Source organism: Balaenoptera physalus, assembly GCF_965194825.1.
Source record: "Balaenoptera physalus genome assembly, chromosome: 5".
Classification (NCBI taxonomy): Eukaryota; Metazoa; Chordata; class Mammalia; order Artiodactyla; family Balaenopteridae; genus Balaenoptera; species Balaenoptera physalus.
In genome coordinates this window covers 26112319-26128141 of record NC_138884.1, presented here as the reverse complement: position 1 = coordinate 26128141, position 15823 = coordinate 26112319, and the positions used below count along the sequence as shown (strand labels likewise).

General features: G+C 38.8%; 1 protein-coding gene across 3 annotated transcripts in view; it reads left to right on the top strand.

The window, feature by feature from the left end:
- Nucleotides 1-15823, top strand: part of MANBA (mannosidase beta) — a 115298-nt gene that overhangs the window by 62973 nt on the left and 36502 nt on the right. For 2 of the 3 annotated variants that reach the window (XM_082462333.1, XM_082462332.1), the window contains exons 9-12: nucleotides 595-712; nucleotides 2339-2425; nucleotides 5580-5747; nucleotides 13751-13969. In XM_082462333.1, coding sequence (XP_082318459.1) covers nucleotides 595-712; nucleotides 2339-2425; nucleotides 5580-5747; nucleotides 13751-13969 — 592 coding nt within the window. The remainder of the gene's footprint in view (nucleotides 1-594; nucleotides 713-2338; nucleotides 2426-5579; nucleotides 5748-13750; nucleotides 13970-15823) is intronic. The other variant, XM_082462334.1, reaches the window with a different exon arrangement.

The window sequence follows — 15823 nt, the reverse complement described above, 5'->3', positions numbered from 1 at the left end:
GGGGGCGAAGGGGAAGCTGGGACGAAGTGGGAGAGTAGCATTGACATATATACACTACCAAATGTAAAATAGCTAGTGGGAAGCAGCTGCATAGCACTGGGAAATCAGCTCAGTGCTTTGTGATGACCTAGAGGGGTGGGATAGGGAGGATGGGAGGGAGGCTTAAGAGGGAGGGGATATGGGGATATATGTATACTTATAGCTGGTTCACTTTGTTGTACAACAGAAACTAACACAACATTGTGAAGCAATTATATTCCAGTAAAGATATTTTAAAAAATATGCAAAAAACAAAAAGAAAACAAAAAGTTAGTTTTAAAAATAGTGTAATAACATGACTGAAATTTAGAAGGCAGAGAAAAGATTTCACCCGTAATTTTTCTATAGGTTTGTTTATTTAATGTGGTTACAGTTAATGTGTATATAGAATTTTGTCTCACTTTCTTCACTTAGCATTGTATCCAAACCATCATAATTTTAAAATGTGTCCTTCTAACAGCTATTTGAAATGTGTTTATCAACCACAATGTGTTTTTTTTATCAAACATCCCCAAGGTTTCAAATTGGCATTTGTTTTTAAAACTTCTTCTGTAGATTACGCCTCCTTTTGCAGTCTGTTGTGGACGCTAACATGAATGTTCTCCGGGTCTGGGGAGGAGGAATTTATGAGCAGGATGCATTCTATGAACTCTGTGATGAACTAGGAATAATGGTGAGTAGTTGACAGCTCTCATCATTTTCTTTGTTGATCTGTTACTGTTGACCTCCAGTGTTCTGAGTGGATGATATTGCCTATTCCTTTGTCTTTTTTTTTTTGTTGAAGTGTTTCGTTGAAGTTGATTTACAGTGTTATGCTAGTTTCAGGTGTACAGCGAAGTGATTCAGTTATACCTATATATGCATATTCTTTTCCATTATGGTTTATTACAGGATATTGAATATAGTTCCCTGTGCTATACAGTAGGACCTTGTTGTTTATCTATTTTATATATAGTAGTTTGTATCTGCTAATCCCAAACTCCTAATTTATCCTTCCCCAGCTCCTTCCCCTTTGATAATCATAAGTTTGTTTTCTATGTCTGTGTTTCTGTCTCATAAATAAATGCATTTGTGTCATATTTTAGATTCCACATATAAGTGATATCATAGCCCATTCCTTCTTTTCTCAGAGCCAGGAATGATGTTCCACTTTTCTGCAAAGGAATAAATGGCATCTTGCAAACCCTGAGCCATAGTTGATAGTGAATATCATAATTATTTTAAATGATAGACATTCTGCATGTTGGTTATATCTAAGCATATATCTATATTTTCTTTGTAATTATCTTTGTGATAGGAGGGTAAGCATAAAAAAGAAAATAAAATGTTAAAAAGTTTTAACTTTAAGGAGATCTAACAAGACCTAGAGAGAAGAAAAATGATAAAATTAAATTTTAAAGGCTGTGCTTAATATGGTCATTAAGTACCCTGAACATAATTTGCATTGGTGAGGGTTAAGCAAAGGAAATATAGTCTTTTAGTTCTAGTATTACAGTTCTAAAATATAAAGCACTTCATAGCAGAGTAGTAATTTTAATAATATTGACAGTGCTGATGGTCATGATGATGTGACAATGTTCTGTAATATTCCAGGCATTGTCCTCAGTGCTCTGCAGCTATTATTTTATTTTAGCTTCATGCCCACTCTGTGAGGTAGTTACTGTTGTTCTCTATCCCCATTTTACAGGTAGGGAAACTGACATGTGGAGAGGTTAACTAGCCCAAACTCACACAGTGGGTATATGGTGGAACTGAAGTTCTGAGTCAGGCCAACAGATTTAGGCTCTGTGCTCTAAACTACTGCATCATAATGGCCTCCCTTGCAATGCACTTAAGTGGTTTCATTGCTAAACTGTGCATGTAGTAATCCTTTTGACCATGAAGTTAATTCCTTTATAAACAAAATATGTTTCTTAACAGTCTGGGCCATCACTCAGTACCAAATTCCTGGTGAAAATCAGAGTGAATCAGGAGTGAGGAGGGGTTGGGAGAAAGCTTCTTACTGAATTTCATATTCCCCTCAGCACAAGCACTGTTTCATTATTTGAATTCCCCTTTCTTCTTTTTCTTTTCTGCCTACCTAACATTTTCTCTTCTCAGGTTTCCCTACAGTTCCAGAGAGTCTGTGAGTGCCTTTCCCAGTGCCTCATGCTTTGTGATGCTCAAATGATCACATTCATCGGGCTAAGTTGATTTTTCATTTGCATGAAAGATAATGCCCAAAGTTGAGAATGAAGAATTTCTTTCTGTGCAGTAAAATCCGTGGAAGTGCTATATTGCCTTTTATTTGATTTGATAGGTATGGCAGGATTTTATGTTTGCCTGTGCGCTTTACCCGACTGATCAGGATTTCATGGATTCAGTGAGAGCAGAAGTTGCTTACCAGGTATGTTATTACCATTTCAAGTAGAAGTAAAGGCTTAAGTTTTAGTTCTGCCTTTTGTTAAACCTCTCCTTGTCTCTTCTTTTTTTAAAAAATTTTATTGAAATATAGTTGATTTACAGTGTTGTGTTTAATTTCTTCTCCTTATTTCTTTTTGTTGTTCTCTTTACTAAATCCCATGAAAAAAATCAGTCAGGTAATTGACTACCTAGGCGATTCCACCCAGTCTCATGACTTTAATTCTACCTATTGGCTGATGACTGTCAGATTTATTCCTGGCCCTGACTTACCTGCTGAACTCCTGGTTCTTATTATCCGGCTGCCTACTTGGTGCCTCTAACTTGGAGGTCTAATAGGAATCTCAAATGTAACATGTCCAAACAAAACTTATATTACCTTCCCCAGACTTGCTTTTCTTGCAGTTTTCCCCACCTCAATAAATGGCGATGCCAGTCTTTGAATTTCTCAGGTCAAAAATTTTAAGTGATTCTTGACTCCTTGATTTCTTTAACATTCCACATATAAACACTTTTATATTTATAGATCTATGAATGCGAAGAAGTGATTATATCCTAGCTCTGTCCACTGGAAAGACCTAGAAACAGTCAACAACCTAGTCATACTGAGCATTCTTATATTGAAATAATCTTTCCCACTAAGAGAAGGGTTCTTAGAGAAAAATGGGTGATACCAAGTCTGGGACAGGAAATATAGTAGATGATCCTGAAATATTTTGGCATACCAATAACAAGGAAGCTATCAAAGATATGTTAAAAGAACTTTGATGAGACTCTGACCAACCAAAAGTGGGACAACTTGAAATTCAATAAGGATAAGAATGTCAGTGGATCGAAATCCATCAAGTATGTTAAAATCCACGAGTTCGTCATTAGAGTGTCTGTGAATGTATTTTTGTGTGAAAACCCAAAAGAAATGAAAAAAAGATTATTATAACATTCAAGATAGTGGTTACTTTTGGAAGGAAGGAGGGGCTATGATTAGGAAGGGGTACATGAGGGCTTCTGGGGTGGTTGGTAAAGTTTTCTTTCTTAGTCTGGATTGTGTTATAAGTGTGATTGCCTTATAATAATTCAACATGTCATAATTTGTTTTCTGTAGTTTTCATAAGTTTAGAAAGTGAACATTGAATCATCCCTTGCTCAGAGCCCTCCAGATAAAATTAAAGATCCTCACCATGCACTATCCTGTCTCAGCCTGCCTCTCCAGCCTCATCAAGCACCATTTTCCCCGTACTCTCTCCGCCCTGGAACGCCTTCTCTATTACCCTCTCCTGTGGACCACCTCGCTCATTTTTTTCTGGCCCGTCTTACCTTGGGCATGACTCTCTGGCAAAAAGCTTTCTATGTCTGCAAGTCTAGATTAGGTCATTTTCCCTTTGTGACATACATTACACTTGAAATTACTTGTTCAGTGTTTTGTCACTGCATCAAAATTATAATATCCCTGAGGCCTAGGGCATGTTCCTCCCTGTATATCCCCATGATCTGGCTATATTATTCATCAGATGTATAGATGGATGGACGAATGAATAACTTTTAAAATATTAATTATAGTTATGTAGGTTGTAAACATTTCAGTTTTATTTTTAATTTTCTTTCACACAAGTAAAATATGATATCTGTGTGTTTTCAACTCTTTTATATATTTTAAAGAGGAGAACTTTTAAATGCAGAGTTTATTAAAATTTTAAAGTAAAGCTCACCAGAAAATTCTAGGTCAGTTTGAAGGGTGTGTGTAGCACACAGTCACTGAAGCTTTTTGTCTCTTCTGTGTTTTCATCAGTACCATAAACATGCCTGTCACAGATGGTCACAGCCCTCACTTATGTGGGCATATACAGAGGCAAATAAGGAAATACTGTTTATAAGACTGGTTAAGAAAAAAACACAAGACTTTAATTTTTTAAATGAGATATATCTCTTTAAGATATCCTCACTGCGTCTCTATTTCATGTATGGGTTACTTAGCATATTGAATGGAGACCGCGGAGAGAACATCAGCTGGGCTCCATCACGTCGTCATCCACTGCAGTGCGAGAGAAGCTATAAATACCAATGAGGTTATATTGCTAGAACACGTTGGAAAAGAATTCCTCTTGACCATTGACTCACTCTGCTGTTGGCAAAGAGGTTTAATTTCCTTATGCTGCTGGGCTACATCTTCCCGTGTGTCGGAAGAACTGGATCCTTTCACCTTTATATAGGGCTGGCAGTGAGCTCAGTTCACGCAGACCTCAGCTCTTAAGGCAGGCAGGATTTTCAGATTCCCTAATTTCTTCTTCTATGTTTAGATATATTCAGTGACTTACTTGTAGTTGTGGCTCGCGGGCTCTAGAGCGCAGGCTCAGTAGTTGTGGCTCGCGGGCTCTAGAGCGCAGGCTCAGTGGTTGTGGCGCACGGGCCCAGTTGCTCCGCGGCATGTGGGATCTTCCTGGACCAGGGCTTGAACCCGTGTCCCCTGCATTGGCAGGCGGATTCTTAACCACTGCGCCACCAGGGAAGTCCAGTTGATTTCTTAAGACAGGACATTGATAGTTATTTCAGGGGACAGCCTCTTGATGTCCTAATCTTTTTTCCCTTAGAATGTTCCATATATTTGTCTTTAACTTTCAGAGTGTCTCTGGTACTCACTTGCTTTGTAAAACCCTCTCTAACTGTCCTCGTGGTTTTCTGATCTTGGTGGAAACTGTGTGGGAACTTCAGTCCCTCTCTCAGCAGTAGTGTTTGTTCTGCCTCATTTGTTTCTTCACGGAAAACTCCAACTTGCTCTTGAGAAGCTAACCCTTGTAATGTAACGTCTCCTGTCTTTGGTATTTCTTAGAACCTTTTTGTGGCAAGTCAGATAATGATGAGGTTGATTTTTCTCTTTTAATGAAAGGGATTGTATTTTCTTTAGTTACATGGCGAGAAGAGGAGCCCTATTTTCTCAATGTTTATAAAATCTAGATAAAAAGAATCTCAGCGATTTCTTAAAATGTCTTCCCACATGTAACATTACTGCTCATTTTCTGATGAGTTCCTGGCACGTAAAAGTACATGTACAGAAAGACAATGGCTATAATTCTATGAGTAATCACAGCTCTGAGCTTTCTTATGTTGAGCATTTGAAAATTATTTTATGTTTTCTTCAATTTTAGGTCAGGAGACTGAAATCTCATCCCTCCATCATCACATGGAGTGGAAATAATGAAAATGAAGCAGCGCTGGTGTTGAATTGGTATGATATACAGTCCAGCCACCTGTCTACCTACATCGATGATTACGTGACACTGTATGTGAAAAACATCCGAAGGATCGTCTTCGAAGTAAGTTCAGACATACCTCGGAGATGTTGCAGGTTCGGTTCCAGATACCACAATAGAGAGAATATTGTGATAAAGCTAGTCACGTGAATTTTTGGTTTCCCAGTGCATAGAAAAGTTATGTTTACACTATACTGTAGTCTATGAAGTGTACAATAGCATTATGTCTTAAAAAACAACGTACATACCTTAATTTAAAAAATACTTCATTGGTAAAAATTGCTAATCATTATCTGAGCCTTCAGCGAGTCCTGATTTCTTTGCTGCTAGAGGGCTGTGCCTCGACGTCGATGCCGCCGACTGATCAGGGTGGCGGCCGCTGAGGGCTGGGGTGGCCGTGGGAATTCCTCAAAATGAGACAGCAGCCAAGTTTGCCACATCGATCGACTCTTCCCTTTAGGAGCTCTTTTCCTGTAGCATGCAAGGCTGTTTGATAGCATTTTACCCACAGTAAAAGTTCTTTCAAAACTGGAGTCCGTTCTCTGAAACTCTGCCATTGCTTCATCAACTGAATTTATGTGATGTCCTAAATTCTTTGTTACCGTTTCAGCAGTCTCTACGGCACCTTCACCAGGAGTAGGTCCCATCTCAAGAAACCCCTTTGTTTGCTCATCCGTAGGAAGCAACTCCTTATCTGTTCAGGTTTTATCATGAGATTGAAACAATTCTGTCACGTCTTCAGGCTCCACTTCTAATTCTGGTTCTCTTGCTGTTTCCACCACACCTGCTGTTTCTTCCTCCACTGGAGTCTTGAACCTCTCAAGTCATCCATGAGGGCTGGAATCAACTTCTTCCAAACTCCCGTGAATGTTGATATTTTGACCTCTTCCCATGAATCATGAATGTTCTTCATGGCATCTAGAATGGTGAATCCTTTCCAAAAGGTTTTCAGTTGAATTTGCCCAGATCCAGTAGAGGAATTTCTAGCTATAGCCTTACAAAGTGTATTTCTTAAATAATAACACTTGAAAGTAAAAATTACTCCTTGATCCACGGCTTCAGAATGGATGTTGTGTTAGGAGGCATGAAAACGTCATTAATCTTGTTGTACATCTCCATCAGAGCTCTCGGGTTGACCAGGTGTGTTGTCAATGAGCAGTCATATTTTGAAAGAAATCTTTTTTTTCTGAGCAATAGGTCTCAACAGTGGTTTTAAAATATTCAGCAAACCATGTTGTAAACAGATGTGCTGTCACCTAGGCTTTGTTGTGCCACTGATAGAGATAGGCAGAGTAGATTGACCCCTTCAGGGTCCTCAGATTTTCAGAATGGTAAATCAGCATACTGGTAAATGAGCAACTTAAAGCCAAGTACAACAGCCCTTAACAAGAGAGTCAGCTTGTCCTGTGAAACTTTGAAGCCAGGCATTCATTTCTCCTTAGCTGTGAAAGCCCTAGATGGTGTCTTCTTCCAACAGAAGGCAGTTTCATACGTTGAAAGTCTGTTGTTTAGTGTAGCCACCTTTTTAAATTATCTTAGCTAGACCTTCTAGATAACTTGCTGCAGCTTCTATTATACATCAGCACTTGCTGCTTCACTTTGCTCTTTGATGTTATGGAGGTGGCTTCTTTCCTTAAATCTCATGAACCAAGCTCTGCTAGCTTCAGACATTTCTTCTGCAGCTTCCTCACCTCTCTCAGCCTTCCTAGAATTGAAGAGAGTTAGGGCCCTGCTCTGGCATAGGCTTTGGCTTAAGAGAGTCTGTGGCTGTTTTGACCTTCTATCCAGAACTTCTCCATATCAGCAATAAGGCTGTTTTGCTTTCTTACCATTCATGTGTTCACTGGAGTAGCACTTCCTATTTTCTTCAAGAATTTTTCCTTTGCATTCACAACTTGGCCAACTGCCTGGTGAAAGAGGCCTAGCTTTTGGCCCATCTTGGGTTTTGACATGCCTTCCTCGCTAAGCTTAATCATTTCTAGCTTTTGATTTAAATGAGAGACGCGTACTCTTCCTTTCACTTGAACACGAAATTGGCCTACTTTCAATACTGTGTGTCTCAGGGAACGGGGAGGTCTGGAGGGAGGGAGATGGGGGAATGCTTGGTTAGTGGAGCAGTCAGAACACACACAACACGTATGGATTAAGTTTGCCATCTTATATGGATGGGTTTGTGGCGCCACAAAACAATTACAATAATAATATCAAAGATCACTGATTACAGATCACCATAACAAGTATAATAGTTAAAAATTTGAATTATTGCATAAATTACCAAAATGTGACACAGACACAGAATGAGCAAATGCTGTTGGAAATGGCACTGATAGACTTGCTTGATGCGGGCAGAAACCTTCAATTTGTAGTAACAATTGTATGCCTGTCATGCTTTTTAATGAAGTCGAATTTAAGAATCTGTCTTAAAAATGGATCAGTATGAATACTGATATTGTATATTCTTCTGTCCTTTTTTTAGCGTGGCCTTCAGCAATATCATTTTAATGCAGAGTAGTCTATTATAATGCTGCAACATATGAAAGGATTCATGAATTGTGGACTTCTTTGAGAATTAATGTGTCTGTGAAACTTACCACCCATACACCAATATTGCGCTTAGAATTGCAAGTTGTCATGGACTCTTTGGAGCCCATCCATGGATCCCCAAAGGCTGAGAATCTCTATATTAAATGATTCATTGATATACCACTTCTTTTTTCCCCCGTTTTTTGGTTCTTTAATATATTAATATACTGACTACTGTGAATTAATTTTCTAATGATAAGCTAGTTATAATCTAAGGTCTATTTAGTTATAATGCCTTGTTCTTTTGCTCTGCTAGATTTGATTTGCTAAGATTTTGGTAGAATTTAAAATTTCATATTCACAAGTGAAATTGGTGTGTGGTAAGAACTGTAAACTCAAATGCCTAGAGGAGCCAAATTTGTTTTAAAAAGTTGAGTCAAGTGGAGTAGATGAGGTTCACAAAGAGAGAAGAGGGGACTGTGGTAATAGGAGAATGGATGTTGGGTCTCATAACATTTATATTCAGCATTAAAAAATGCTATCTAAACATAGTTGGCAAGAAAGATTTGGCCCGTAGAACCCAGCTTGTAGCATTTGGTGTGTATGTGTTTGTGCTCACCTCGCAGAATGAGTTAGAGGCCTTTTCCTTTTTAATATCTAGGAACAATATAAATAAAATAGAGATTATTGGTTTTATTGAGACAAATTCACCCATGTAACAGTCTGGGCCTAGTGCCTTTGGGGGGCATAGATTTTATTTTAATTTATTTTTTTATTGAAGTATAGCTGATTTACAATGTTGTGTTAATTTCTGCTGTACAGCAAAGTGATTCAGTTATACATATGTATACATTCTTTTTTAATATTCTTTTCCATTATAGTTTATCACAGGATATTTAATATAGTTCCCTGTGCTATACAGTAGGACCTTGTTGTTTATCCATCCTATATATAATAGTTTGCATCTGCTAACCCCAAACTCCCAGTCCACCCCTCCCTCACCCCCCCTTCCCCTTGGCAACCACAAGTCCATTCTCTTTGTCTGTTCTTTTTTTTTTTTTTTTAAATTATTATTATTTATTTATTTATTTATTTTTGGCTGTGTTGGGTCTTCGTTTCTGTGCGAGGGCTTCCTCTAGTTGTGGCAAGCGGGGGCCACTCTTCATCGCGGTGCGTGGGCCTCTCACTGTCGCGGCCTCTCTTGTTGCGGAGCACAGGCTCCAGACGCGCAGGCTCAGTAGTTGTGGCTCACGGGCCTAATTGCTCCGCGGCATGTGGGATCTTCCCAGACCAGGGCTCGAACCCGTGTCCCCTGCATTGGCAGGCAGATTCTCAAGCACTGCGCCACCAGGGAAGCCCTCTATGTCTGTTCTTGATTTCCTCTTTTATAACTGTTAGCATTTGCCTTATGTATTGAGGTGCTCCTATGTTGGGTGCATAGATATTTACAATTGTTATATCTTCTTCTTGGATTGATCCCTTGATCATTATGTAGTGTCCTTCCTTGTCTCTTGTAACATTCTTTATTTTAAAGTCTATTTTGTCTGATATGAGTATTGCTACTCCAGCTTTCTTTTGATTTCCACTTGCATGGAATATCTTTTTCCGTTCCCCCACTTTCAGTCTATGTGTGTCCCTAGGTGTGAAGTGGGTCTCTTGTAGATAGCATATATATAGGTCTTGTTTTTGTATCCATTCAGCAAGCCTGTGTCTTTTGGTTGGAGCATTTAATCCATTCACATTTAAGGTAATTATCGATATGTATGTTCCTATTACCATTTTCTTATTTGTTTTGGGTTTGTTTTTGTAGGTCCTTTTTTTCTCTTGTGTTTCCCACTTAGAGAAGTTCCTTTAGCATTTGTTGTAGAGCTGGTTTGGTGGTGCTGAATTATCTCAGCTTTTGCTTGTCTGTAAAGCTTTTGATTTCTCCATCAAATCTGAATGAGATCCTTGCTGGGTAGGGTAATCTTCGTTGTAGGTTCTTCCCTTTCATCACTGTAAATATATGGTGCCACTCCCTCAGGAGGTAACGTGGAAAGAAATACCAGCTCTACAGGGCAGAGTGAAAGAAGTGCTATGAAAAATGTAGTTCCAAAGTGTTGGCAACTATGTGGAAGAGCCATTCATTTTAACTGGAAGGGTCTGGGAAGGCCTTTAATTAAAAGGTGACATTCAGGGGCTTCCCTGGTGGAGCAGTGGTTGAGAGTCTGCCTGCCAATGCAGGGGACACGGGTTCGAGCCCTGGTCTGGGAAGATCCCACATGCCACAGAACAGCTGGGCCCGTGAGCCACAATTACTGAGCCTGCGCGTCTGGAGCCTGTGCTCTGCAACAAGAGAGGCCACGATAGTGAGAGGCCCGCGCACCGTGATGAAGAGTTGCCCCCGCTTGCCACAACTAGAGAAAGCCCTTGCACAGAAACGAAGACCCAACACAGCCATAAATAAATAAATAAATAAATAAATAAATAAAAAGGTGACATTCAAACCAAGCCTTAAAGGCGGAATAGAATTTGAGGCAAAGGATTGTTCTGTAGGTATTTTAGGCCATGAAAACCATGTCAGTAAAGGTGAAAAGAGGTGAAAGCAAGTATATATATAGGAAGCAGCAAGCAGTGCCCAGTGCCTGAAGCAAGGGACTCGTGGATTGGTGTGGAGAGTCAAAGACAGAAAAGGCGGTTTGGAAACAAATCTTAAAAGGACTTTGAATCATGTTATGGAGTTGGGTTTCATTCAGTAGACAGTGGGAAGCTAGTGAACATTTTGGGGGAGGGGAGGAATTTTATCTGACCCATGTTCTTGCTGGTATTATTACTTGCAAAGAATTAGGGAGATGAGAGATTCTAGGCAAGGAAACCAGATATAATAACCAAAAATTCCAAGTTATTGGGAATATTATATGCCAGGCATTGATAGACTAATTATTGTATTAACTAATATGATTATTATAATATACTAACATATTAATGATATAGGTGCTTTGTAGGATTTACTTAATTTTTACAAGCACCCTGGCATGTGAGAAATATAATCTTTATTTTAGAGATGAAGACATGGGAGGGTTAGAAAGATTAATTGCTCAAGGTCATATAGGTCATAGGTAGTGGGGCTTGAAATGAGGTGATGGAAAATAATTTGATTCAGAGCAACTGAGTGTGGGAGGTGAGAGAGACAGGGAGAAATTGAAGATGATTCCTACTTGGGTACCTTTAATGAAGGTACGAAGCATAGTCAAATAAGTTTGGGATAAGTAAATAAGGAATTCTGCTTTGAAAGATTGGATTTGAGATGTGGGCAGGACAAGCCAGGTAGAAATGTGGAGCTGGTTATTGGAAATAGAAACGTGAAGGTGAAGCAGTCTGGGAGTAATCAGAACATTGGTGAGAGGGACAGCCTTGGGAGAAGGTATAGAACAGGAGAGGCTGAAGAGAGTGACGTCCATCTAAGAAGGGAGAGGGGAGCTGGAGAAGGAATTATCAGAAAGGTTTGGAGAAACCGGAATGTGAAAGAGTAGTGAACATGCAGTCAGGGGTGGGGGGAACTTCAGAAATCGTGGGTGGTAAGCAGGTCATTTATTGCTCACCAGAGAGGGAAGAGTGTGGGGATTCTTGCTTTATTTGGGAAGCAGAAGTCCATGGGTAGTTTATGAAAAACCAAAACCAAAAACAATTTTAGTGGAATGATCAGGAATTGAGTGTCAGGGGCTGAGGAAGGAATGGTGGTAAGGAAATCTGATGGGCTACAAGGGATCGAGGGACTGTTTTAAAATTAGGATGCGGGGAGTCCTTAAGCTAAGGGAAAAGGACAGTGGAGAGATTTCTAAAAGAGTGGAGGATAATTTATTGGCTTTAGTTCCAAAATGAAATCAAAAGATGACCAGAGGACAGACAGAGACTCTGGCAAAGGAAAAGAATAAGGCTTTTTCCCCCCTATGACAGAAAAGGAATGAGAAGAGAAAAAAATGGGTGGTTGTACCAAGAAAAAGTGAGACCTAATGGAGAAAAGCTGAGAAAATTATTTTCTGAAAATCTATTTCTCAGAGAGGCCTTATTGGCCTTCTACGATATGTTTTGTATTTCCAAAGAGCCCTGTACTTATCCTTTAAAACATTCATCACACTTATAATTACTTGCTCAGCATCTGGTTCCACCACTAGATTTCAGTCTACTCTTTTAAGAGGTCAGTCGGCATGTCTGTCTTGTTCCCTGCTGAACCTCCAGTGTATAGAAAAAACTGTATGCCTGGTGCATAGTAAAGGCTCAAAAGAGATTTGATGCGTTAATACTGGATGATGCTATAGATTCTGTCTCTCTCTCTCTCTCTCTCTCTCTCAGCAACGCTGAAAAATGTCTGACACACAATAAACACTTGACAGATACTTGCTAAATGAATGATTCTTCTCACTGAAATAGGAAGTAAGTTCATTAATTGAGATAATAATAATGAAAACATTTTGAGTTCTCCCTGTGTGCTAGACACTAGATTAAGTAGTTATATATTGGCTACTGTAACAAAGAAACCACAGAGTTTCAGTGGTTTACATAATAAAAGTTTCTTTCTTACTCAGTAACACTACACAATGGCTGCTCCTGATGGGCAGGCAGCTCTCCTCCTTTTAGAGACCCAGGCTCCTTCCATCTTCCAGCTCCACCATCTCTTAGGCCTTTGCCTGCAAACTGGGGAAGAGGATGAGAATGTGGCTGCACAGAGATGCAAATAGTTAGCAAGCCACTTTCTAGGGACAGAAATGGGAACATGAATTTTGATGGACACAGCCATCTCTTCCACACATTTTTTTTTTTTTTTTTACCATTTACAATACCATTTACCATTTTTTTTTTTTTTTTACCATTTACCAATGAAGGAGGTACCATTATTATCTCCATTTTACAGATAAGACTACTGAGACTTAGACCTGTCCCCAAACAATAAGGTTCTAATCTGAGATTCAAACTAATGTCCCTCTGACTCAATAGCCCATTCTAAACCATTAGACCTTTGTTTCTCAAGTGGAAGTGATTTTGTTCCCAAGGTACAAGGGGACATTTGGCAATGTCTGTAGACTTTTTTTTTGTGGGGTGGCGTGGGAGGTGGGTAGGTATTACTGGCATCTAATTGGTAGAAGCCAGGTATGCTGCTCAGTATCTTAGAATGTATAGGACCTCCCGCACTCCCAGCATACACACACAAAACCAAAAGTTATCAGGCCCCAAATGTCACTAGTGCCAAGGTTGAGAAATTCAGCACCAAACTGTATACTACCCATGATGGTAGAAGGTCAAGTATAGGTAAGACATGATTGAAAAAATTAGGAACAGTTGCTGTGAGGAATAAGCTACAGTTCATTATGAAAGGATATGAAGGATTGGCAAAGAGCAGAAAGGTGCTGGTGGTTGTCAAATGCAGAAGAAGGTAAGTGGCTCTATTATTTTTCTATCAGCTACTTGGCATTTCTGGGACTTGATAGTACTTTTAAAGAAGTAAGTGATCTGTACTTTACTGGGTGAAAAGATTATCTTTTAAACCATTTTATTTCTGAACTCAGGGAGACCAGACTCGTCCTTTTATCACATCCAGTCCTACAAATGGGGCTAAATCCACTGCAGAAGGCTGGCTCTCTGAAAACCCATATGACCCGAATTATGGTGACGTACATTTTTATGACTATGTTGGTGATTGCTGGAATTGGAAAATTTTCCCCAAAGCTCGATTTGTATCTGAATATGGGTATCAGTCCTGGCCTTCCTTCAGTACATTAGAAAAGGTAAGCCATCTTTGATTTCCCAGTGATTCAGAATGGTAGGCCATGGGTGTATGTCACTTCCTTAACAGTGGTTCAGAAAGTCAAATGAAATCTACTTCTTATTTAAATGGAAGTGTAGGAAGAAGATAATAGAAAAGAACTTTTTATCCTTAACCTTTGGGGTACTAAACTCTTGTAGTCATCATTTTGGGGATTATAACTTTTCTATATTGCTTTTAATTATGTTCCTTAAAGAGTATTCAAAAATTAAATGGAAGCCAGCGATTACTGAAGCCTGAGTTATTATCACATGTGAAAATTACTCTCACTTGCTACTTTCTATGTGTCCTGCAACTGTTTCATTACTTACAGATATTCAGAACTGGATAGTTTGCTCCAATAAGAGAAATGAATGTGATAAATAAACCTTTGTCTGACGTTATCATGTCACACCATTCCTTTTATTTTCTCCCCTCTTCTTCCTCCTCCTCTTCCATTTTCTTCTGCTCTTCCTCTTCCTTTTCCTTCATGTTGGTGTATTTGATTTTCAGTATGGCACTTCACTTTCTCTATTCCTAAAGATTCCATTTTGTAGATGGATTCTGTTTCAGACTTGTGTTCTTTTTTTTAACAGCTTTATGGAGACATAACTCACTGGCCATACAGTGTACTCATTTAATGTGTACAGGTTAATGGTTTTCAGTATATTCACAGAGTTGTGCAGCCATTACCATGATCTAATTTTAGAATATTTACATCACCTCAAAGAAACTCTGTACCCTCTGTATTAGCAGTCACTCCCAGCTCTCTCTGTCCCTCCCATCCCAGATCTAGGCACCACTAATCTGCTTTGTGTGTCTGTATTTTTGCCTGTTCTGTACATTTCTTATAATTGGGATCATAACATATGTGATCTTTTGAGACTGGCTTCTTTCACCCAGCATAAAGGTCTCACAGGTCATCCATGTTGTATCATGTATTAGTATGTCTTTCTTTTATATTGCTGAATAATATTCCATAGAATGGATAAAGCACATTTTGTTTATGTGTTCTTCAGTTGATATACATTTGTGTTATTCCCCATTTTTGGCTATTATGAATAATGCTGCTATTAACATTTGTGTACATGTTTTTGTGTGAATATATGTTTTCCATTCTATTAAGTATATACCTAGGAGTGGAATTGCTGGGTCATATGGTAACTCTATGTTTAATATTCCAAGGAATTGCCAAACTGTTTTCCATAGTGGCTGCACCATTTTACATTCCCACCAGCAATGCATGAGGGTTTCAATTTCTCCACATCCTCATCAACACTTGTTATTCCCCATTTTTGGGTTTTTTTTACATTTCCCTGGAAATTTACATTTACAGGAAATTTGTATTTATTTGATGGCCAATCATGTTGAACATCTTTTTTTTTTTTTTTGAACATCTTTTTATGTGCTTGTTGGCTCTTTATATATCTTCCTTGGAGAAATATCTGGAGAAATAAAAAGTAGGCAAAAATCCTTTGCCTACTTTTTAATTGGATTTTCTTTTTATTATCAGGTTGTAAGAGTTTATTGTAAGAGCTTACAGGAAACATACCATCTATATGTCCATGATATAGATGTTTTTTTTTAAATAGCTATATGATTTGCAAACATTTTCTCCCTATTAGCGGGTTGTCTTTTTACTTACTCGATAGTGTCATTTAAAGCACAAAATTTTATTTATTTATTTATTTAAAAATATTTATTTATTTATTTATTTATTTGGTTGCATCGGGTCTTAGTTGCGGCATGTGGGCTCCTTATTTGTGGCATGCAAACTCTTAGCTGCAGCATGCATGTGGGATCTAGTTCCCTGACCAGGGATCAAACCCGGGCCCCC